Genomic DNA, 24,347 nt, shown 5'->3' on the forward strand with positions numbered 1-24,347 from the left:
ACCAGAGGGGAGGGGGATGGGGGAATGGGTCAAATAGGTGATGGGGATTAAAGAGTAAACTTTTGATGAGCACTGAGTAATGTATAGAACTGTTGAATCATTATATTGTACACTTGAAACTAATATAACACTGTATGCTAACTATGCTGGAATTACAATTTAAAATTTTAAGAAATTACCATAAAGTTGAAAAAATATATTTATGATAAAATTCAAACAAATGTGCAAGAAATAGCTTTTCCTTATTATATACATATGCATTTCTATCTCTCAGCATGTTACTTTGGATTTATCCACACAAAAAATGGAGATTTCATCAAATGATGTCACGGCAGTCAAACAGTATTAAATACATAGTGAAAAATTATGGATTTGCCAGCATGTGAGGTTGAAAAAGACCCTGACCCTTTCTGACCCTTATATGTAAAACAAAGTGGCTATTACAAGAACAGAAAACTATAGACCAGTATCTCCCATGGAAATAGATGCAAAATCCTCAACAAAATACTAGCAAATCAAATCCAACAATGGATAAAAAGAATTCTACAACATGATGAAGTGGGATTTATCCCAGTCATGCAACGCTGGTTCAATATTCACAAATTAATTAATGTGATACATCACATCAAAAAGCTAGAAAAGAAAAATCACATGATCCTATCAATAGATCCAGAAAAAGCACTTGACAAAATCCAACACCTATTCATGATAAAAACTCCGTAAACTAAGAATAGAGAAGAGCTAGGGGCGCCTGGGTAGCTTAGTCGTTAAGCGTCTGCCTTCGGCTCAGGTCATGATCCCAGAGTCCTGGGATCGAGCCCCGCATCGAGCTCCCTGCTCAGCAGGAAGCCTGCTTCTCCCTCTCCCACCCCCCCTGCTTGTGTTCCCTCTCTCACTGTGTCTCTCTCTCTGTCAAATAAATAAATAGAATCTTTAAAAAAAAAAAAAAAGAATAAAGAGCTTTCCCAACTTGATAAAAAAGATCTATGGGTTAACCTGGTGATGGGTATTAAAGAGGACACGTACTGAATGGAGCACTGGGTGTTATACGTAAACAATGAATCACGGAACACTACATCAAAAACTAATGATGTAATGTATGGTGATTAACATAACATAATAAAATAAAAAAAAAGATCTATAAAAAACCTAAAGCCAACATTAAATTTAATAGTGAGAAACTCAAAGCTTTCCCACCAAGATTCAATACAAAACAAGTATGTTCCTTCTCATAACTCCTTTCAACAGCTTACTGGAAATTCTAACTAATGCAGTAAGGCAAAAAAAGATAATAAAAATTATACAGATTGAGAAGGAAGAAATAAAACTTTTTTGCTCACAGATGATATGACTGTTTATGTAGAAAATCCAAAAAAATATATATCTAAAAACTCCTGGAAATAATAAATGATAATAGCAAGGTTGTAGGATACAAGGTTAATATACAAAAGGCAAATTTTTTCCTATATACCAGCAATGAACAAATGGAATTTGAAATTAGGAAAAAAACACAACAGTATCACTTATATTAGCATACAAAAAATGAAATAATGTTAGGTAGGAGGAAAACTAGAAAACTCTGATGAATGAAATCAAAGAATTAAATAAATGGAGAGATATTCCATGTTTATGAATAGGAAAGCTTAATATTATTGAGATGTTAGTTCTTCTCAACTTGATCTATAGATTCGGTGCAATCCCAATCAAAATCCCAGCAATTATTTTGTAGATATTGACAAACTGATTCTAAAGTTTATTATGGAGAGGCAAAAGACCCAGAATAGTCAACACAAAATTGAAGGCAAAGAATAAAGTTGGAGAGCTGTAAGCTATGGACACTTGAAATTCGACACTATCAAATTTCAAGACTTACTTAAAGCTACAGTAATCAAGACAATATTGTATTCATGAAAGAATAGATAAATAGATCAACAAAATAGAACAGAGAGCCCAGAATTAGGCCTAAGTAGTGATGAATAAAGATCTGACACTATAATCTATGTGAAACAGTTTTGAAAACTGTAAAATGCCATACAAATTCTTATTTGAAAAATGACTGGGAAGTGTGAAATTATCCTAAACTTGCAGGAAGAAACTTGCAGGAATAATTAAGTGGGGCCTTGACATTCAAAAGGGGAGAAAAGAGACTGCTGACCAAAATGGATTAAGGGGTTTCCTTCCATTGTTTTCAGATGATACCGAGGTGGATGCCATTAAGTTGAGAGCACAAGAAGTGGGCAGGGCACAGAAGCTACAAACTAAAAGAACAGAATCTTGAGGCTTAAAATCTTTGTCAAATGAGGTGTTTGGTTGGAGTTACTCATACTTGAAACTAACTGGAATTAAATAGACTGTATGACTATTGAATTTTTAAAGGACTAAGCCCACTTAGAAAAGTCTGTTCAACTCTTAAGGTAACTACTGAGTTTCCTAATATGCAGTAGCAGAAACAGGCTATTAATACTATATAGCCTCCTCTTCAAAGCAAATCTTTGTGGCCAATGAAGAATAAAGGCAAAGACATACTTCCCAAAAAAACAGAATTGAGGTTGCCAGGTGAGTAAACCAAGGAATGTATTCTGTCAATCTTTGCAATTCCTTCCAGGTGGGATTTGATAATTCTTGTGGATAATTCATTGTTTTGTTTTTCCTATTCTCCTTTCCTTTTTTTCTTTAAACACAATTTTTTTTTTTTTTAAGATTTTATTTATTTGAGAGAGAGAGAGCATGAGCTGGGGGAGGGGCAGAGGGAGAGGGAGAAGCAGACTCCCTGCTGAGCTGAGATCCTAGGACCCTGAGATCATGACCTGAGCCAAAGGCAGACGCTTAACTGACTGAGCCACCCAGGTGTCCCCCTATTTTCTTCTTTCTAAATGAGAATTTTTCTTTTCTTTTTTTTTTTTTTTTAAAGATTTTATTTATTTATTTGACAGAGAGAGACACAGCGAGAGAAGGAACACAAGCAGAGGGAGTGGGAGAGGGAGAAGCAGGCTTCCCGCGGAGCAGGGAGCCCGATGCGGGGCTCGATCCCAGGACCCTGGGATCATGACCTGAGCCGAAGGCAGACGCTTAACGACTGAGCCACCCAGGCGCCCCGAGAATTTTTATTTTCATTATCCTGTTGCTACTCTACCATTTAAAATGAATGTATTGTAAGCAGATAACTTATCTGTAGGTTTGCCGGTATATATATACATACATATATATATATATATATATATATATATATATATACACACACATATTTACATAACATGAAAAGCCCCATCTGGATATGAGGAAGAGAACTACACATCACTCAAACATTCTAGATTTCAATTTGCATGCAGTAAATGAATGACATTTTAAGGCTGTCTTTCTAGGGAGGGATTGACTATGTTCTATATGCAAAATAAGAGTGTGCATGGATATTTGGGTAGCCAAATCTGCAGAAAAAGTTAAAATTAAGAGAGCTATAGTCTTTATTCTAGCCTTCTTCCATAGATTTCCCCCCTTTCCTATTTGCTTATGCTTATCAAGCAAAGAGGAAAATAACCCAATAGCAAACTAGTATTTAAAAATATTAAAAATAGGTAATTAGGCTGAGTTTAATGGGCTTTTTCCACCGCTAATTATTTTATATTATTAAGTGGATATTTGTTAATGCTTTTGGCTCACTAGTATTTGAACCCTTTTCCTATGTATGAGAAATAATCTATCCTTCAATTGTAGACACTAAAATTGTTGGGTATTACTAGCCTGTCTGGCAAACAGGGCATGAACAAATGGCTGAGGTTCTGCTGATCAGACACCACTGCCCCAAACTTTGATCTGAAGCTAATGAAGCAAAGAAGCTGGGACATCGCGGGCTCCCATTCTAATGAGGGTGGTAGCCACAATGTATAATTTCCAAGAATGGTCCTCTAGCAGTAGGTAATGATTCCACTTCAAAGGCTGACAACAGTGCAAACTGTGTTTTCTGTGCTAAGCAGCAGTGGTAGTTCAGTAGGATTAGTTCTGCAGTATGGTTTGGGACAACTTTTCTAACCTCTAGCACAGAATCTCCGGTCGTCCTAAAGACTCTGTGACCTATCCAAAATCCCTTAGCAAATACCTTTTCCATCTAATTGCTAGACTTGGTTTCTGTTGATTATAAGAAGGCACCCTAAATGAAACATACTGCATACACATGTTTCATTTATAATTTACAGTAGAAAAATATGTTTCTCGTATATAAGGGGCTAAGTATGCCCAACTTCCAGGTATAGCACCAAGAACACATGACTTTCAAGCACTATTGCACCTGCAAGATTAGAAACAGTTATTCAAACAATTTGGTCCCTTCCAGCTCTAATAGCTTCTTTCTATTCCATGATATGAACACAGAAACCAACCAGAGGCTTGTTCATTTATTCAAACCACATATTTGCTAAGTACTTACTTGGTGCAACACTGTGGGAGATAAATATATGTAACATTTGATCACATAATTCCTTATTATATAATTTTACAATTTAGTAGGTGAGGTAAGATAGTCAATAATGACAATCCAAGGCAATATATTCTAAGTGCTATATGGGTGCTATTAAGTATCTGAAGCTATACTGTCCAATATAACTTTGTGTGAATGATGGAAATGTTCTGTAATTCTGCACTGTTCGATAAGGTAGTCACCAGTCATGGGTAGCTACTGAGCACTCAAAATGTGGCTAATGTGACTCTGGAAATAATTTTTTAATTTAATTTCGTTTCAATCTATTTACATTTAAATAGCCAAGCAGCTAGTGCTTCCTGTATTGGACAGCACAAATCTAGTCCAGAAAAAGGTAAACATACTTTGATATGGGATCATAAGGGAATAATAACCAAGACAATGCAGTTCACAACATCTCTCCAAGGTAAGTATTATTATGCACATTTCACATAAAAGGAGGAAACTGAAGCTCAAGGAAATTAAGCATCTTACTTAGTTCACACAAGGAGGAAAAGGTGGAGCTAATATTTCAAACCCAAGTATATGCCCATTCACCTTCTCCTCTGCCTGCAGAAGCTTATATAGCTTCTGAAAACATGGACAAGATATGAGCTGCGCTTTGAAGGGTAATTATATGTGATGCATATACAGTGGTAGAGGATGAACAGAAAGAAAAGCATGAACAAAAATTTGGAGGCAAAGAACAAGAAGGCTTAGTTTTATTGAATTACTGGATTCCTAAAGGGCCTTAGAAGGCAGAGAAGCTATGCTGTATATAAGTACCTGATTGTTAAAGACCTTGAATGTCAGGCTAAAGGAACTATGTAATAGGAGATGGGAATCTACTGAAGTTTTTGGAGGAAGAGCAGTGTCACGATCAAGACGATATATAAGAGAACTGACACAGGCAATGAAGTTAGATTGGAGCGGAGACCCAGAAGGTAGAGAGCAGGTTGGGAGACTCTCAGAAGATTTCAAAGGGGGGCAAATGTAGTCCTAAACTATCCAGGTGACAATAAGAACGGGAAGGAAGAAAGCAGTTCCTTCGTGGAAGTTGCCAACTGGTGGCACGTACTTGGTCAACAGGTTACGTTTTGTTTGGGCCCAAATAATGTATATATTTTTTCATTTAGCTGCCAACATTGTAAAAGTCAAAGATTTTAAGTAAACATCCAGATTTATAGCTTTTCTCTTAGGGAAAAAAGAAGAGTAAGTTTGCCAACCCTGGGCTGATATTCAATTTGGCACCAATTAGCTAGAACAGAGTGCTGACTGGGTGGGTAAGCTTTCTCCAGCTTTTCAGAGTGCTTGCTTTTCCTATTTGTATTACATCTGGTCTACCTCACTGATGTATGTTACCTGCCTGGCCCCGATTCTTAGGATAGTAAGGGAACAACTGATCACGGAAATAGCTAAAATAAACAGTCCTTTCATTGCAGTCTCATTAGGTAAAATCTAAATCTTAAGAAATGGTACTTCAAAACCTACATTGATACTATCATTTTTATGATAGCTTTTTTCTTCAATTGTTCAAATAATATTATATATACATAGCATTAGGTAAGCCCCCTTCATCTCCGTCAAACACTGTTACATTAGGAGATAGAGCAAATGTATAGAATGATCTTGTCTGATCAATAATAAGAGCCTACTTAAGAACAACAGAGTATTTACATTAAACCACAGTCCTTGGCAGCAATGGGATGCTGCCATTACCACCTTCTAGTGGGTTTCTTCTGTAAGTTGTTACACACAAGGATGTCTCCATAGGGAAACTCATCCCTTCACTAGCTCTGAATTTAGTGAACTTATTGAAGGATGAAAGCACACTGGGGTTTAAACTTGACTTTTGTATTAAAGTTTTAAACTACTTTAAAGATACTGTTTAGACACTTACCAGTGACAAATTCTGAATCTCAGATAAAAAGGTAATATTTAATAGGCACTCTGAATGGACCTGTTCTTTCATTTATGTTTTTTAATTCAAAAATCTTTTGCTTCACTTATCTGCCTAGAATGTAAACCTAATATAAAAATGTTGTGCTATTTTTGAATATGGTATAGACTCATTTATGAAATGATTTATTATATGTAATCAATCATAATCTAGGGAAAATAATATCTCCTAAGAACATATACAAATTCAGACTAAAACTCTGTATCCATGTCCTGCCTCCAATTCTGGCATTGTGAAGATGTGCAAAAACTATGATCACTGAATTTTAAAAAGTCTAGATCACATATTAAATTTAAAACAACATAAATAAAATAAATAAAAATAGCAGTCAGTATAATGACATCTACTTTGAAAAGAATGGTAGAACTATATACTATTATTAATAGACATTTAGTGGATACTTTGCTAGGCATGATGTCTATACTTGGGAGGATTACATTTAAGTGTATGGAGAATTTTTTATTCCAATGGAGCATGGGCAAAGTGCCATGTTCATTTTAATCAAATGGGACTGCTTATTAAGAATTAAGTGTATCATTTACTATATATAAAGATTAGACCACGATAGTATTTTTTATACTCTTCTTATTGGTTGCACGACCTCTTAAAGAGTGGGGGTGAATTAAATAGGTCTTTTCTATTAGTCTCTTTAGTTCCTTTTATATTAATTCCTCATAGCTTCACTATCACATACAAAAAAAACCCCCTTTTCTCAGTTTTTCTGGTGATTTAAAATTATTCCTGTTTCTTGGATGGTTTTCCTGTAATTTAATTTTTAAGCTAGTGGCATGTAAAAGAAATTAAATGAATTAATTTATTCAGTTAAATAGCATTAAGTTGATAAGATCTCTTCTGTATGATTGCCAAGCCATACTTTAACCAAAGAAGTCAGGCCATAAAATCAAGTAAATCAAATTCATCATATATTATATGTACCTAACTGAACAAAGATCACTAGCCCAGAACCACAGGTAACAACATTAAAATAGTCTCTGAGAAACCATATCTATCAAGTGTTAGAAAATGTGCCATTTTCTACATTGTAAGACGATAACCACTTACCATTGAATCTATAGGTGGGAAGTTGTGGGGCTGCTTCTCCTATTAAGGATGGTAAATTCTCCTTGAAATGATTCCTTCTTTCTTAGGAAGGAATCTTAGAATTACCTGTAATGTTTAAAAATTCTACATACAATAATATTCTACATTGGGGAGGTAGACTCATAGATTCAATGTTGGGGCCAAGTAGTTTATATAGTGAAGTTAATACTTATCTCATAGGATTCAATGATAAAATAAGTAAACAAAATTCATAAACTGTTAAGTAAAATGTAAGGGGCTATTATGATTACTTTTACTTAAAAAAAAAAAAAAAAAAAGCATGGGGAGCCTGGGTGGCTCAGTCAATTAAGTGTCTGCCTTTGGCTCAGGTCTTGATCCCAGGGTCCTGGGATCAAGCCCCACATTGGGCTCTGTACTCAGCACAGAGTCTGCTTGCCCCTCTCCCTCAGCCCCCATCCTGCCCCACTTGTGTTCTCTCTCTCTCAAATAAATAAATAAATTAAAAAAAAAAAAAAAGCTACTCAGAGAATTGGAGAATTGTTATTTAGAATATATCCAGGGACAAGGAAGCAAAAAAGAAAATAACATAAAAAAGAACTACAAGCATACAAAAAAGATGCTACAAAGACCAATCACTTAACTTATTTTGCTTATAGGAATGCCCCTTTCCTCCTCAGTGACAACGCCCCATTGAAATTTATAATCCATGGCCAAACTATTTAACGTCTCTGAGTCTCAGTGTTCACATGTGTAAAATGTTGAAAACAATAACTTCCTTGAGGAATTAGGAAACCAAAGGAATGTGGCACATGGGTGTTCAATAATTACTAACTATTATTAATGTACTGTACCTGGTCGTCAACTCCATAGCATATTACTAGAAAGTGTACTATAATAATGAGGAAACAATACACAGAGCAGTTAGGATTATAAACTCCAGAGCCAAATTATGGCTTTAGGTCCTAGTTCAGGAACTTCCTAGCTGTGGGCTCTGAGCGCATTGTTTTCACAGGTCCCCAGGAGGCACTGTTCCCAGCAGGTGAGGGACTGAGCTGTCACTGAGGCCCAAATCCATGTTTCACTCTCACTTTCTCAGGACACCCTTCTCTAACTCCTCAGTTAAGTTTTCTTATAATTCTGATTGCACTCTGTACTTCGCCTTCCTAACACTGGTCAGTTATAATTACATAGTTGTTCCTATTAATATCTATCTCCATTAGACTGGAAGCTCTAAAAGGGTAGGGAGCATATCAAACTATTTCAAGGACTCCCGTTGCTGACACATCAAATAGCCTCATTAAATTTTTTTGAATGAACGAATGAATAAAAAGAATATGGTTTCTCAATAAAGTTCTTGGTACTTCTTGTGCAGAATGGCAATGTCCAGATGCACAGCAGAAGAATGAAGTGAGACTATGGAACTGGAAGGCAGAGGACATTTGAGTTAGTTATTGCACGATGTCTGAAAAGACCAAAAAGACAAAAAAAAAAAAAAAAAGACGAGCTTTAAAATCAGGCTAATTTAAAATCAGTTTCATTAGTCAAATTACACTTGTTAGTAGACCACCGATCTCTTTAGACAAGTTGTTCTCAATCAGTGTGATGGATTTGTTGTTGTGATGGATTTACTTTTCTTTATACATTAGAATGGGTCTCACAGTTATGAGTATAACAACATATTCCTGAATAAGCTTACGAGAGTATGTTACCCACATGAACTTCATGTGTCCCTGTGGGTGTCTCAATAGAAAAAAAAAAATGTAGGAAGCACTGCTCCGGGACAGTGATTTCTAACTTTTACAACTCTACAGGGTATGTGGAATACCCTAAAAACACTTCAGGACTTTCAAGGCTGGTAGGAATACTGCAAGACAAGAAGAAAGTCAGGAAATCTTCTCTTGGCCATGTAAATGACCATAGCCCAGTAGAAAGACTGCTCATTTATGGGGAGCAATTCCTCTTTTGTTACCTGTAGATAACTATGGCTTAATTTTGAAAACACTAGCTTCCTTATGAAACATTGTCTTGGCAACTCAATAAGCCATATAGTGGAACAGAAATCTGTTTCAACTTCCCATGTGTAGATAGAGGATTTTCCTCTGGGATAGATCTGTGTAAGCCAAGGTTAAATGAATGTTTTTGAAATTTTGAAAATTTTCATGTTATATATAAGCTTTCCCTGTCTCTTTAGGAATGGTATTTTATAAATTCAACAATTCTGGTTATAACTTAGGGAAGAATGATGAAAGTTTATCTGAAGCAAACTCAAGACTGAAGACTTGGTGTAAAAATTAAAAATTGAGAAATGAGTCTCTAATAATTTGTTTCATTTAAATATGGATTTTCAGGCACAGCTGGGTTTGAGTTCTAACTTCACCACTTGCAAGGTATGTGACTGTGGCCAAGTGTATGCAAATAATAATCTAGTATAGCCCAGAGTTGGGTGCATAGGTTGTGTTGTGGACTGCCTGGGTTCATAGGCAACTCTATTGCCTACTACCAGGGAGACACTGACCATGGGCAAGTTTCTGAACTTCTCTCTGCCTCAGTGTACTCTTTGTGAAATAGGGATAATAAAAAATACTGCCTCATAACGTTCTTGTGGGCCTAAAAGAGTAAATACAGTTAAGTTCTTTGAACAGCGCCTGGCTCATAATAAATTCTGAAAGTTTTAGCTACAGTTGTGATCATTCATTTACGCAATGTGATTTTCTAATTTCTTGACTTGTTTACATTTCTGAGATTTTAAACCATTTAATTATAGAAAACAAGTGAAATGTCAATGTTCAAACAAAACCAGCAAGACATTAGTATGAAAATTAAAAGTTGTTTGCATAGGGAAGTATCCTTTAGTGATCTATAGCAAACTGAGATTGCAAACTGGGATTGCAACAATAAGCTAGAAGAAACCTGGATAGCTCTAACTAGTGAATTCTTTTGAAGACCATGTTCCAGACATTGTTCATCCTCCCATTTTCCAGCTCCCTGTCCCTCCAACTGGGAAAAATAGGGGGAAACGTATCTATTTCTACCTCGTCGCGGAGCAGGTAGTTAGTTTCTTCTAAATCAGGGCTCTGTAAAGATATCCTGGTAAGAGGTCATTGATTGTCAATCAGGGCTCAGTGCAGATATCCTGATAAGAGGTCATTGATTGTCACAAAATAAAAGCAGAATAAACTCTATTACCATACAATAATAGAGTTAACATGATGATGATAACTAACGTACTCTGGATATACGTGTAAAGATGAACACGGTTTGCAAGTAGCATATCAATAAATTAATAAACACTATTTCAAATGTTGGGACGCCATTATTCAGCAGTCAATTTTTACTTTGATTTACAAATTATGTTTTTTTGTGTTAGTTGTTAAATCTTACTAAAAGTTCTTCATGAAGAAAACCTATGTTGTGTTATTCAAAACTTTATGAAGGTTTTGAAACCACTTGGTGAGAAGTTTAAAACAAAGAGTTCTCTTCCCCGTTTTTCTCTTCAGCTTACTTATCACGGGATCCCCTAACACCAGAGATAGACAACCAACGGTCAGGTAGGTTGACAGCACTGTGGGGTGTGAACAGGTTCCAGAGTCCAGAGTACAAACCCCCCTTCAGTACGGTCAACCTCTGACCTGTCCATTGTATCACCCCTTCCCCTCATCTGGATCTTGAATTTACACAAGCGGGGATTCGCTGCTGCCTCCCCCTTTAATTTTTGAGTACTTCTGTCCTCGAGGCCAAATGTTAATACTGAGATCGCGGGACTAAACAAAAACATAGTGGGGTGCCCCCGACGGCTGCTGCCTTGCCTCCCCCAGACTGCATCCTTACTCAACTTGCAAGCACTTGAGAATGAACTTCACTAGGAAAGCTGTCTCCCAAGTCAGCGCTGGTGGAGCTCTCGGAATAAACCAATAAAACGGAACTTGGCAGCTCAGCCGGCGCGCCTGGGGGTCTCTCAACCCAGCGCAGTGCCCGAGAGCCGAGCGGGGCAGGGACGCTGCTCCTGGGAGTGCTCGCTCCCCTGCCAACCCTCCACCCACCGAGATGCCAGGGGGTGAATAGACAGAAATGCCAACTACAGACAGCCTCACCTCCTTCTTCCTCCTCCAGGGAGTTCATGCAGGGAAAGTAGCCGGCCAGTGCCTCGAAGGAGGCGGAGAGGCTGCTCCGGCTCTGGGAGCGCTGCATGGAGCGCCCCGCAGCGCCGGCGCCCCCCAAGCCCTGCCGGCCCATCTTGGACGAAGACCCACTCTTCCCGCGGTACAGGATACGAGGCGTCTTGGCGGCTGGGGCGCGGCGATCGCAGCGCTTCGGGGGCCGGGACGGTGCGGCGGGACCCTTGGGGTTCTGGCCCCGGCCTCGCCGACCCGGTCCGGACCGGACGTGGCTTTCCCGGCGGCCGGGTCCTCCACTTTGTTGGGGAGGGGCCACGAGGAGGGGGTCGAGACGGTGGCGGGCGGAGACGCGGCTGCTTGCGGCGAAAGTCCGAGGTCTCGCCGGGAAGGAGCTGAGGATCCTGGAGGCAGTGGCTGCCGGAGTCTCGCCGCCCTCCCCTCGCCGGGAGATGCTGCTGATGCTGTGGTCGCCGCCAATCAGCAGTCGCAGGGGGAGGTGGTGGCGGTGGGCTGGCGGCTTCGGAGCCGCGCGCCCTGGCTTCTGGGCAACTCGGACCCAGAGCAGCCCCTGCGAGCTCCTCTTCTTCCCGCCGCGTGCTTAGGACCAGAGGGTGTTAGTTACACGCACTACGTGAGGCATCGCAGACGGGTAATAGATCAGGGAATTTTTGGTTGTCACTTTCCCTTTCCTCAGTTTCACTTAAACAATTTGTTAACGCTCCTCAAGCATTGACAGGAAATACTGAAATTTTCTCCAAATCCTAACACAAGGCTCCCCAATTTTTAATAGATTCCACGGAAGCCTAGAATTAAAGCTTTCTCATTTACCGTCTGTCTTTAAAAAAAAATTCAACAGAGGAGAAAAAGGTTAAAAAGAAACCAAGAGCCTGAAAAAGCACCCACACTAAAAAAAGTACTTTCTTGCTTATCAACTTTGCTTTAATTTCAGGAATGTTTAATGCTTTCTTTCTCTAAATTAAATAATCTGCTACCTAATGTTGCTAAGAATGACAAACACTGGAAGGCTTTAAACATCTAAATAAAAGATAGCATCCTCTTAAGTTGGACACAACACAAACATACTAGAAACAAAACAGTTTATAAGTGACATAACATGTCGCATTCTGGAAACTGCAAATCCCTATCCCAGGATATGAAGCAACCATAATTCCATTTTAATAGGAGTCAGAAGACTGCCCCACTTTTCATGGTTTACACAAGTCCCTCAACCTCTCAGTTTCTTTATCTAGGGGGGTGGGAAGGTAGGGTACAATGATTCCAGTCCTAACCGTGTCACGGCTTGATTCTTGGGTACGTGTAAGGGAGCTCTATTTTTTCATACAATAAATATTTCCTAAGTAATATATATGTACAAATTCTTTGCTTGATGTACTGGGAGATTCAAATGCTCATTCAATTAAATCTACTTGAGCTCCTCGTATATGCTAGGTATCTTTGCAAACACTTAGGACACAACAATAATCAGAGCAGATAAAAATCTCTGCTCTAGTGGAGCTTGCATTCTAGTAGTGGGGACAGACACCATAAATCAGTAAAGTACACAGTGTTAAAAGGGTTAGGATAAATGCAAATGGGAAAAAATTAAGAGAGATGGGGCAGTCTGCAATGTAAAAAAAAAAAGGTCTGTTAGAGTGGGCCTCATCGACCAGGTGACATTTCAACAGAGGTGTGAAGATGTTGAGGAAGTTAGCCATTCGGGTATGTGAGGAGGAGAATGAGTTTGAGGCAAAGAGAACCTCCAGTGGGAAGGTTCGAGGTGTGTCCTGGACCAGCAGAAAGGGCTAGCGCGGCTGCAGTGGGATGAGTGAGAGGGAAGGAAAGGAGGTCAGAGAGATAAGAGGCAGAGGAACAGATTACCAGGGCCTTCTAGGGATGTTAATGACTCTGGCCATTGGACACTGCAATTTAGAAGGTATTAAAAAAATGCATTCAGGTAAATCAACCTTTCAAATCTTTCTAAAAATTAGGAAACTTTCAGTACAAATAAGCATGCCATCACATAACTTTTGGTTGCTTAGATTTAGGATTATCCAGGTTTCTTGCTTCAGTTTTTCTGAAGGCTTTAGTCCTTTCTCATTATTATTCCTACAACTCCTTCTTAGTTCAATTTCCTGTTCTTTATTCACTTTTGTAACATATCAGCATTTCAATAGAACATTGATAAAGCCAGGAACTCTAAGAGCACTTTTTCATACCATATTGCTTTTTGTTCAGAGAACAGAGACGTTTTTATTAAATGAAATTTTCACCATAAGAATAAAGACAATCAGAATTTTGCAAACTGAAAAAAACTATTTAAAGTCATCTAATATATTTCTTTAAACTGTGGGTCACAAATTTCTAGTGAGTCCTGAAAACCAGTTATTAAGTTTTGATCAGCATTCCAAAAAATAAAGTGCAACAAAATATTAGCAGCTAGCCCATTTAGTTACTGCATCAATTGCAGCATTGCTTTAGGAATACATCTGCATGTATGGGTACGGGTGTGTGTGCGTGCACATGTGTGTATCGTGTTGTGGTCAAGAGGAAAGAATCGAGGAAGAGGGACTGAGTGGGGAAATCCTAGGAAAATAAATTGGCCAGGGGTGGAAACTTTTATTTTGGCATCCAGGGACATCAGAATGATAGCTGAAAGTCACTTTGAAAGGGAATACCTTGGGTTTCTACTAGAGACTGCAGGGGGATAGGGAATATAAAACCTCAAACGGTGGTCCTGTCTGAGTTGCTTGGGCCCTGCCTTCTCTGTGTTAATGACCTGGCTTTCTGCACCATGAAGAAGTTAGTCTAGAATAGTCTAGATGAAGCTATGTCTATAGGACCATCATTTCTCTGTTGTAGTTTTAGAACATGGTTGTCCTGGGAAGCTGATATTTTTCCCTATAGTTAGAAGCTTAGAGATACAGAGAAGTGACAGAAGAATGGCATAAGAAGTAGGGAGAACTCAAGAAGAAAGAAGAAAATCACCTTATTTCAAGGAAGAAAGCTTTAAGGAAACAGCAGAATGTTGGCACATAGGCATTCAAGAGACAAAGTACAATAATAGCTAGAGACCACTAGTCCTGAATGATACCTTGTGGCATACACTGAACTTACTGAGAACATTTATAATTCTACTTCTTTTTGTCCTATGCTCAATTGCTTGCCTATGTATAATAAATCTTGTATAAATAATATTTCTGGTTTATATATTTTCAGCAAGTTGATTATTTCTTATTCCATTCTGATATAAGTACTACTGCCCCCAAAGGAACTAAAAAATTTATGTAAAAAATAAACCACTGATAAAAATTCACACATGTCATTCCTCCATACCGTATTCTACATATTCAAATGGCTTTGGATATAGTTCTCAAATGATGTGCCATTAGGTAGTTGCATTATATAAAACTAAGTGTAACTCCAGAATCATTATAATCCAGTATTTGAATTATTTATAACTTTCTTATTCAACCAAAGATAATCAGAGGAAAACGTGAGTCACAAATATACACAATAAATTACCTTCTAAAAGCACAATGTGGTCTTGAAAATAGATCCTACCACTAAATATGAAAATCATCTTTTTGAAGAAAAGATATATAAGTATAGCATCCATATACTATTATAGCATTCTCTTTGTTGAATATCACACCAATTATGCCCCTTAATTCTTATATCAACCCTGAAAATGTCATCATTACTTCTTCTTTATAGATGAGTTAGAAAAGACTCAATAATATTAAGTGATTTGCTTAATTAGAAGGTGGCAGAGCAAGACTCCAATTCAGAGGCTCTGATTTCAGGTTCAATGCCCTGTATACTAACTACATCACAGGTGTCTCATACCATGTATACTTACACGGAAATAGACGATAGATATAGTATGAATTGTACAGTAAATTATTTGATTCAAGAGAAAAGAAATATTGAAAACACATCCTTAAAACCATATTGTTTACTCTGACTATATATCAATTTTAAATCTATATTTGCTTTTTTTTTTATCAAATCATAGCCACAATTATAACAGGTCTAGAATACATGTCATTTATGTCTCTCTTTTTTTTAACAGTTTCTCAAAAAAAAAATCACCAAAATTTTAAACTATGTTAGTTTATTCCTGAAATAGAGACTTGGTCACTTAAGTGGATATATAAAACAGTTATTACGTGAAGTAGCTGTATAGTGTCTAGACTGCAGATTAGTTCAATCAGGAACATAGTTATCTAATAAAGGGAAGGGAAGAAAAGGAAGTAAGTCCCTGAGAGAAGTAGTGGAGAAAACAGGTAGCAAGGCCCAGAGGTAGATATGCTAAAAAGAAACAGAAAAAGTACTCCTCCGGCTACTCTATCACCATACAGTGTTTTCTAGCCAATCCAGAAATGGCTCGTTGCTAGAAGAGACAGAAATTGCTCAGGATAGGTCACAGAGCATGCTGCAGACTGAAATAACCTCCTGATATACCTCTTTATACCTGTTGCTTTAGGTAACATGGAGATTCATTCCTACCTCAGGCTTCACAATTGATGTCAATTACTTTGCCACCGTGAACCAATCCTCCTTACAGCAATGATTCTTTGCTAAATAAAAACATTTATGGATATATTTTTTTTAATTCAAAACCAACTCTCAGAATCCTAAAATATATATTCTTTTTTCTGTCACAAAATAACTTCGCATTTAAGTCATGAGAGACCAAATCCATGTAGTCAACATTTTCTACTAACTTCAGATTGCCAGAAGTATTTAATAGTCTTGGGCAATTAGCCTTGACTTGCATATGAATCTAAAATATACAGTCTCTTCTCCCATCCCCAGCTTCATGTCAATATAGTACAAATAAATTTTAAGCTTTTGTGATTTTTCAGTTTTTCAACGTAGTTTTGGTGTCTACTCAGCACACTTACAAAGTGAATAGCAGATGGTACACTTTAGCAGCTGGTCAACCTGAAACTTTCACAACAGATTGATGAAGTCAAAGGATGTTTAGAGTACAAGAAGATAAAAAAGAATCATTAAATGATCAGCATTTTCATTATTCTGTAATGAGATTTAGGATAATATTTGCCTTTATCTTATGACAAACTATAAAGAGTGACATTTACCAAAACTTGTTTAGGGCCAGGAAAAAGAGAGGTACATGAAAATGTCCATGGAAGTAAGCAAACTGATTTCTTGATTAGTTCAAAAAGCAGTAATAAGAGTTGACCTAGGAATGAAGAAAAAAAACTCTAAAGATCAAAGTTATGAGTTATAAAAAGCAGAATAGCTAGATGATACAGGGTAAGAACAAAATTTGGATTCTAATATTACCTACGGCCCTTTATGTCTAATAATGATGATAATAGTTGGTGTTATATGTTCTTCAAAAGCATTACCTCATTTAATGCTCATAAACACTCTATAAGGTAGCTACTCTCATTATTCTCATTTCACAGACAAGAAAAGCAATGTACACTAATTCAATAAATATATGTTAAGTGCCTACCGCACGCCAGACACTATTCTGGTTACTGGGGATATAGCAGTGAACAAAAATGGACAATGAGCTTCACATGCAGCTTGCATTCTAGTGGAATAATCTAACACTTATATCCCACTTACGATATGGCAGGCCTTTTTCTAAACAACTTTACATAACCAGCACATCAACTCACTTAATAAACGCACAACCCTCTGAGAGATATACGATTATTAATATCTTCATTTTATAAATGAGGAAACTGAAAAGAAAATAAATGAGAAAACTGAGAGACGCGAGTCAGTCTCCTGCCCAAGGTCACACAGGTTATTAAGAAATGAAACCAGAATTTAAACCCACGAAGTTTGATGCACATTCTTATAATTTGTCTGATGTCACAAGTAGCAAATTCAGGATTTGAATCCAGGTCTTCTGACTCCATAATCTATACTATTTTAAAAAAATATTTATTTATTTTAAAGAGAGAGAGAGAGTGGGGTGAGGGGCAGAGGGAGAGAATCTCAAGCAGACTCCCTGCTGAGCAAGGAGTCCCACGTGGGGCTTGATCTCACCACCCAGGAGATCACAACCTGAGCCAAAACCAGGAGTCCACATTCAACCGACTGCACCACCCAGGTGCCCCTACAATCCACACTATTAACTGCTAAATAACATGGCTTAAGAGAACCTTCGGATATCAATATTAGACAATGGGGCTGCCAATATGAACTGTTTTTCCATCCATAACAAAGAACTTTTAGCACAGTAGTTCTGTCTCATTATATGTAAATCTTCATTTAGCTATCACCAGGAATCCAAAACTCTTACTAAATGTCCTCAACAATTTTAGGAGTCAGTGTACAGGGATGACTTCAGACAGAATTCAGCCTCAGAGAAAATAGGAAATACACTTTCATGAGATTTGTAACTTATTGGTATTTGGCCACCCCTCAAAGTATACCTCCCAGAATAAAATGGAGTCAATCATAAGCTAAGCAGTTTGGATAGATAATACCAAAATTTAGGAAAAAAATGCTCATGCCTTCTATATACTTTCTATAGACCATCATGTGAAATGCCATTTTCAAAGAAAAACTAAAATATTCATATAAAAAGGAAACACTTTATTTCACTGATAAGGTTAAACATGATCCAATGATAAGTTAGAGACTGATAGGTAAACTACAAAGAGTGACATTTACCAAAACTTGTTTAGGGCCTGGAAAAAGAGAGGTACATGAAATGCCATTATGTTTCAGTCATTCAGACAGTTTCTTTCTAATGTGTGATGGCCTTCCACTTCCCTTCATTTTCTCATTCATTCAGATATTTACTGGGCACCATAGGCAAGACTCTTTTCTAGGATCTTTGGGTAAGAATTACACCAGACATGTGTTTGCCTCTCAAGGTGCACAGAGTCTGGTAGTAGGGGACAGAGAGGATAACACAGACAAGAAAAACAAATAAATGCAATATAGTGGAATAGGTAGTAGATTTATGATAGGTTCTAGGCACTCTGTGATATACAACAGGGAGTAACAACTCTACTTAGATGGACCAAAGAAGCCTTCACAGAAGAAGAGACAACTGAGCTGCATTTTGAAGGCTGTCTGGTAGGCAGGAAATGGGGTGAATGACATTGAAAACAGAAGTCTCTCTACCCTGACCATAATAACTACTATATATACCTCTTTTGGATCTTTGAAAATGGGTAAGAGTTAGGGCCTCTCTCTTTCTAGTCCTTTAGGGTGGTGGTAGTGGCAAGGATGGTTTCCAAGTTTGAGAAACTCCCGTATTCTGTTCTACTATTCCAAGCCATGCTCTGGCTCTGTGAGAAATTTATACAAAGTCTTTATAGTACTGTTAGAAGAACATTTTCGAACATTTGAGAGAAGACAGCAGTATTTCTTCTATTGTAACTCCCTTGGAATTCTAGAAGAACATCACCTAGCAACGTCTCCTATCATGATGAAATCAAAAGCACCGTAAGATTCTGTGAGCATAAACATTTGCATAAATACACAGCAAGATCTAAAAATTATGAACTATGAGGGCAGCATTTTACAGGTTCCCTGGGTGAGGGATAATAAAACTTTATATTTTAATAAATCTGACATTGTATCTGAATAAATACTAAAAGATACTTTTCAAGGACAGTGACCTTAAAAATGTAATTGTTACACATTTTATCACAATTCAACATAACTGCAATTTTATTTTATTTTATTTTTAAAGATTTTATTTATTTATTTGACAGAGAGAGAGAGAGACAGTGAGAGAAGGAACACAAGCAGGGGGGTGGGAGAGGGAGAAGCAGGCTTCCTGCAGAGCAGGGAGTCCGATGCGGGGCTTGATCCCAGAACCCTGGGATCATGACCTGAGCTGAAGGCAGAAGCTTAACAAACTGAGCCACCCAGGTGCCCCCATAACTGCAATTTTATTTATTTTTTATTTTTTAAAGATTTTATTTATTTGAGAGAGAGCACAAGTGGGGGGCAGAGGCAGAGGGAGAGGGAGAAGCAGACTCCCCTCTGAGCAGGGAGCCCAACGCGGGACTTGATCCCAGGATCCTGAGATCCTGACCTGAGCCGAAGGCAGAAGCTTAACCAACTGAGCCACCCAGGTGCCCCTATAACTGCAATTTTAACACAGAATATAAAAAATTTTGTACTATTTTAAAATTCATTTTTTAAAATAGATTCATTTTTATTTTCAACTTCAGATTATAGATCAGGATCGGCTGACAAAGGGTATACTTTCTGCCTTCTATAGCCACTTAGAAGGTGCATGGGGCAGAACCTTACCATTCTGGAGTAAATCAAATAGCCATCACATGAGGTGAACAGGCCCTTCAACCTTCTAAGACACAGTCTGCTCCAGTCCTTGCAGAACTAGAGCTCACCTCCTTACTCTTAGATCTGAACCCTACCCCCATCTTCAGTTTCATCGCAACTTTACTCTCAATCTCACTTCGTTGCTCTGGTCCTATGCTCACCTGGGGTTTGTCAAACCATCAAGTCTCCTCTGCTTCACTGCCTTGTGGATGAACTTTTGACCTGAATGACCAGAGGGAAATGCCCCCCAAAACTGAAGTTCCCCTTGTCTCTGCACATTCCATGACTTTTAATACAACTTTTTGTCTTAAGAGAGAAAGATGGTATTTTTTTCCATGATGGAATCCATTAAGAAAAATGTAAAACATTGGAAACTAAATAATCCTATGAGAATCTATTATCAATATGTATTTCTTAATATAATGACCACAGTGACTATAAGAAAACTCTTCCAATTATAAATGATTTCTATAATATTCTCTGTATGTGCGCATTTTATGAGACTGACGCGCTGCCTACTGCACTAAAGAGGCAGGTTGTATGTGCCAATTTTAAAAGTTTATGCCAATGATGCAATTATTAACATGTCAACAATAGTGTAACATATAATAGGGATTAAAATCTTTTCTAGCACCTACACTAGGCATTTCTCATGGTTTAATTTTTCTCATGTTTTTAGATATTGGATCTGTCTAATGCGTAATAATTGTTTTATACAGTAACTTTCTCTCAAGTATTTTTGAAAAACCTATATATTCATCTCTAAAACATATAAAACATGAAACCTGTTAGTTTAAGCCCCATTTCATATTTGCTAAAGTATAAGGAAGATAAAAGGCTACACATCCATTAGTAGTAGGATCTGGTGAAGCCGAGATATACTGTGGGTTTATAACCTTTTTGTGGGTGTTATACTCAACTAATGAATCCTTGAACACTACATCAAAAACTAATGAGGTACTATATGCTGGCTAATTGAACATAATAATAAAAAAATAAAACCTTTTTGCATTTCTGTATATTGAATAATTATTTGCAAAAATATATGTGAAGGGCCCATGAATATAAGCCCGTGAAAAAGTAATCTATTGAAAGAGTTTAACAAAGAGAACTGATTGTTAGCTTAGGAGAACTAATATTCCATTCAACCATTGTTTATTAAATACTTTTAAGCAAATATTTATTGAATGCCACCATGTCCATGTACAGTGCTAAGCAGAAGTAGTATATAGTAGTGGGGCGCCTGGGTGGCTCAGTCGGTTGGGTGTCTGCTTTCAGCTCAGGTCATCATCCCAGGGTCCTGGGATCGAGGCCCACATCGGGCCCCCTGCTTCTCCCTCTCCCTCTGCTGCTCCTCTTGTTTGTGCTCTCTCTCTCCCCCTCTCTCTCTCAAGTACATAAATAAATCTTTTAAAAAAAGAAAAAAAAGTAGTATATGGTATCATTTATTAAATAACTGACCATTAGTTAAATCTGTTACTTTCATTCGATTATTATTTGAACTAATAAGTGTAGAAAAGCTAAGGAAACAGGTCAAGTAATGCTATGTAATTAAAAATAAAGATATAATAGACCAGAATGTATTTAGAATACGTGTATGAAGCTCAAACGCATTTAAGATATCAGCACCAAAGCAAAACAAAGACAGCTAAGTATTCCTATTTTGACCATAATAATGCCTTTCAGATCATGGGACATTAATTTTAAAAATTGTAGGACTATCACATTCTAACACATAATTTCGGAAAAGTACAGTCTTCAACAGGAAAATAGAACCAATGGGGAAAATCAGGAGATAGATAACTTTGGTTATCACACACACACGAACAGTATATCGCACAGCACAGTAAGGGAGTAAACGAATCAAGAGTGTGGGAGGGGACAGTCAGGATGCTCCTTGGCAAGATGGTGATATCTGAACAAAATCTTACAGATAGTTCTCTTCTCCCTCTGAGCCTATTGCCTTCCCTTCCTTTATTAAATTACCACCTTCTTCCTACAGATCTATTTAGTAACTATAATGTGTGAGGTGCCATAATAGGTTCTGGAGACTCTAAGGTCCAGGAGATACTATTTCCATGACTAGCTCACAGTCTAGTGGGAGCGGAACCATGAAACAGAAATCCCTACACATTGAGTGTTATAATCAAGGTGTGGATACAAATCAGAATTGGAAGGTGGCTGTTTTTGAACTCTAAGAAAACATGGTCTCGTTCTCCCAAGATTTCTAATTCTTGCTCTTCTCCATCAGTTCTTCTTTGTTGTTCAAATGTGGAGTCTAGAAGTGTAGTTATCCTAATTCTCTTGAAAAGACTTCTACAAATGTTCAGATATTTGAAGCTTTCTAACTACTCCATTTTGCTTCTGTAATAGTTTTATGATCTGTTTTTAAGAAAGCATCTTGTCCTCTTGACTATACTAAATCTGAAAACCATTATTTTTCTTTTCAGTTTCACTTAAATGTTCTGTACTTAGCTTGTCTTATCAAGTTCATGGAATTTCAGGCCCATTTAAAAATCTTTTAATCGAACAGCACCTCTTCCTCATTTTTTCTTTCTATAATACCTGTTTGTATTGAGGAAGATAAACTATTTCTTGATATTTCAGTCCCAAATCTGATCCTTCTAAGTCTTGGTTTTCCCTCTAGAATTATATTTACCTCTTCACGTTCAAATTTCAGATTTTCCCTGCCTGTGGTACCCAGTTTCTGTTATTTTCTCCAACAGATCACTGAGTGCCTTTCTCCATTGTGGCTTTTCTTGTTACAAAATACTGATATCCACCACAGAAAGTATTCTTCAGTTTTAAACAGACCCTTTTCTCCTTACTTCTCATATTTCAGCTTAAAGAGAACTATGTAAAGGTCAGTCAATTCCCACCACACATATTTTCTGAAGTCTCATGAAATATATGGTATCTCTGGCCAGGAATTCTTCATAGCAGTATCATAATTCAGTGATTATTTAACTTGCCCAACAAGGCTTTAAAACTTACACCTGCCTCCCTGAAGAACCTGTGACTCATTTATGCAGTGAGCTGTTATTACTGGTGAGAATGCATCATATCACTCTGTTGAAAATAGTGGGGGTGGATGTAGAACCTCGGGATCACGATACAGGAAGTCAAACATTATTATCATTACTTAATATTTAACAATTTAATAAGATTACTATCTTATTTGATTTCATCTACATAGCCATTAGGAATACATTAGATTGGATTTTATAATTTAAAAATTTATTTTTAATTTCACCTCTCTTGTCCCCTTCAATAAAACCTGCCAGGTCCTAGTTGCTAGCTCTGCAGGTAGACAAAGAGCTTGGTTATCCATGAGGGAAAGATGGGCTGGGTCCAGTGGAATTGGCTCAGCTCTTCTTCCTCTTCAGACATGAGAAACTATGTAACATAGAGCCCCATCTCTTCTTTTGGGTCCTTCGCAGACATTTCAAGTCTTGTATGTCAAAAGGAAGTCTGTTTTTAATTCTGAGGCTATCATTAACTAGATATCTTTTTAACGGATGTGTGATTTCAGGCAAGTCACTTAATTTTTTTCTTTTTTTTAAAATATTTTATTCATTTATTTGACAGAGAGAGACACAGTGAGAGAGGGAACACAAGCAGGAGGACTGGGAGAGGGAGAAGCAGGCTTCCTGCGGAGCAGGGAGCCCGATGTGGGGCTCGATTCTAGGACCCTGAGATCATGACCTGAGCCGAAGGCAGATGCTTAACGACTGAGCCACTCAGGTGCCCCAAGTCACTTAATTTCTCTGTCCCTTGATTTCTTTTCTAAAAAGCGGTCAGATGGGGCGCCTGGGTGGCTCAGTCGTTAAGCGTCTGCCTTCGGCTCAGGTCATGATCCCAGGGTCCTGGGATTGAGCCCCGCATCGGGCTCCCTGCTCCGCAGGAAGCCTGCTTCTCCCTCTCCCACTCCCCCTGCTTGTGTTCCCTCTCTAGCTGTCTCTCTCTCTCTCTCTCTGTCAAATAAATAAAATAAAAAAATAAAAATAAAAAATAAAAAGCGGTCAGATAGCTTCTCTCTACTGTCTACACAGAGTCAATGAGATCCCTCCAGCTTTAACACTTTGCAGTTTTAAACTTTCTGCTTGGTTCCTAATAGCACGAAGACAGTTCCCATTCTCCATCCCCCCTAGAAAGGGACAGGAATGCATGTAATGGCTGGAAGCTAGGCCTCCTTACTTGTTTGAAGGAGCATCCTTCAAACAGCCTGGTCAGATGTTTGCTTATCTTTACCCAGGAGACAGGAAGACAAAGTGGTTAATGGTGTGAACTCTGGAATTAGGCTAGAGTATATACCTCCCAGCCCTTCCACTTCACAGCTGTAGGACCTTGGGCAATTGCTTAAATTCTCTATGTCTCAGTTTTCTCACCTGGAAATGGGAGAATAGAACAGTAATGGCCTCACAGGGTGTTGTGAGAATTATCTCCTTTCATAGTGAATATAAAG

The 24,347-nt window shown here is 37.8% G+C and overlaps 1 protein-coding gene across 48 annotated transcripts in view; it reads right to left on the bottom strand.

Moving 5' to 3' along the window:
- The window catches only part of RIMS2 (regulating synaptic membrane exocytosis 2), a 583,728-nt gene that overhangs the window by 18,453 nt on the left and 540,928 nt on the right, over window positions 1-24,347 (bottom strand). Inside the window, exon 1 of one of the 48 annotated variants that reach the window (XM_078072140.1) lies at window positions 11,564-11,985. The exons of the other annotated variants lie outside the window; for them this stretch is intronic. Within the exon in view, the coding sequence (XP_077928266.1) occupies window positions 11,564-11,705 (142 nt within the window). The 5' untranslated portion in view covers window positions 11,706-11,985. Of the gene's footprint in view, window positions 1-11,563; window positions 11,986-24,347 lie in introns of those variants that run through there. 48 annotated transcript variants of the gene reach the window in all.

The sequence above is a fragment of the Halichoerus grypus genome, chromosome 5, assembly GCF_964656455.1.
Source record: "Halichoerus grypus chromosome 5, mHalGry1.hap1.1, whole genome shotgun sequence".
NCBI classification, from domain to species: domain Eukaryota; kingdom Metazoa; phylum Chordata; class Mammalia; order Carnivora; family Phocidae; genus Halichoerus; species Halichoerus grypus.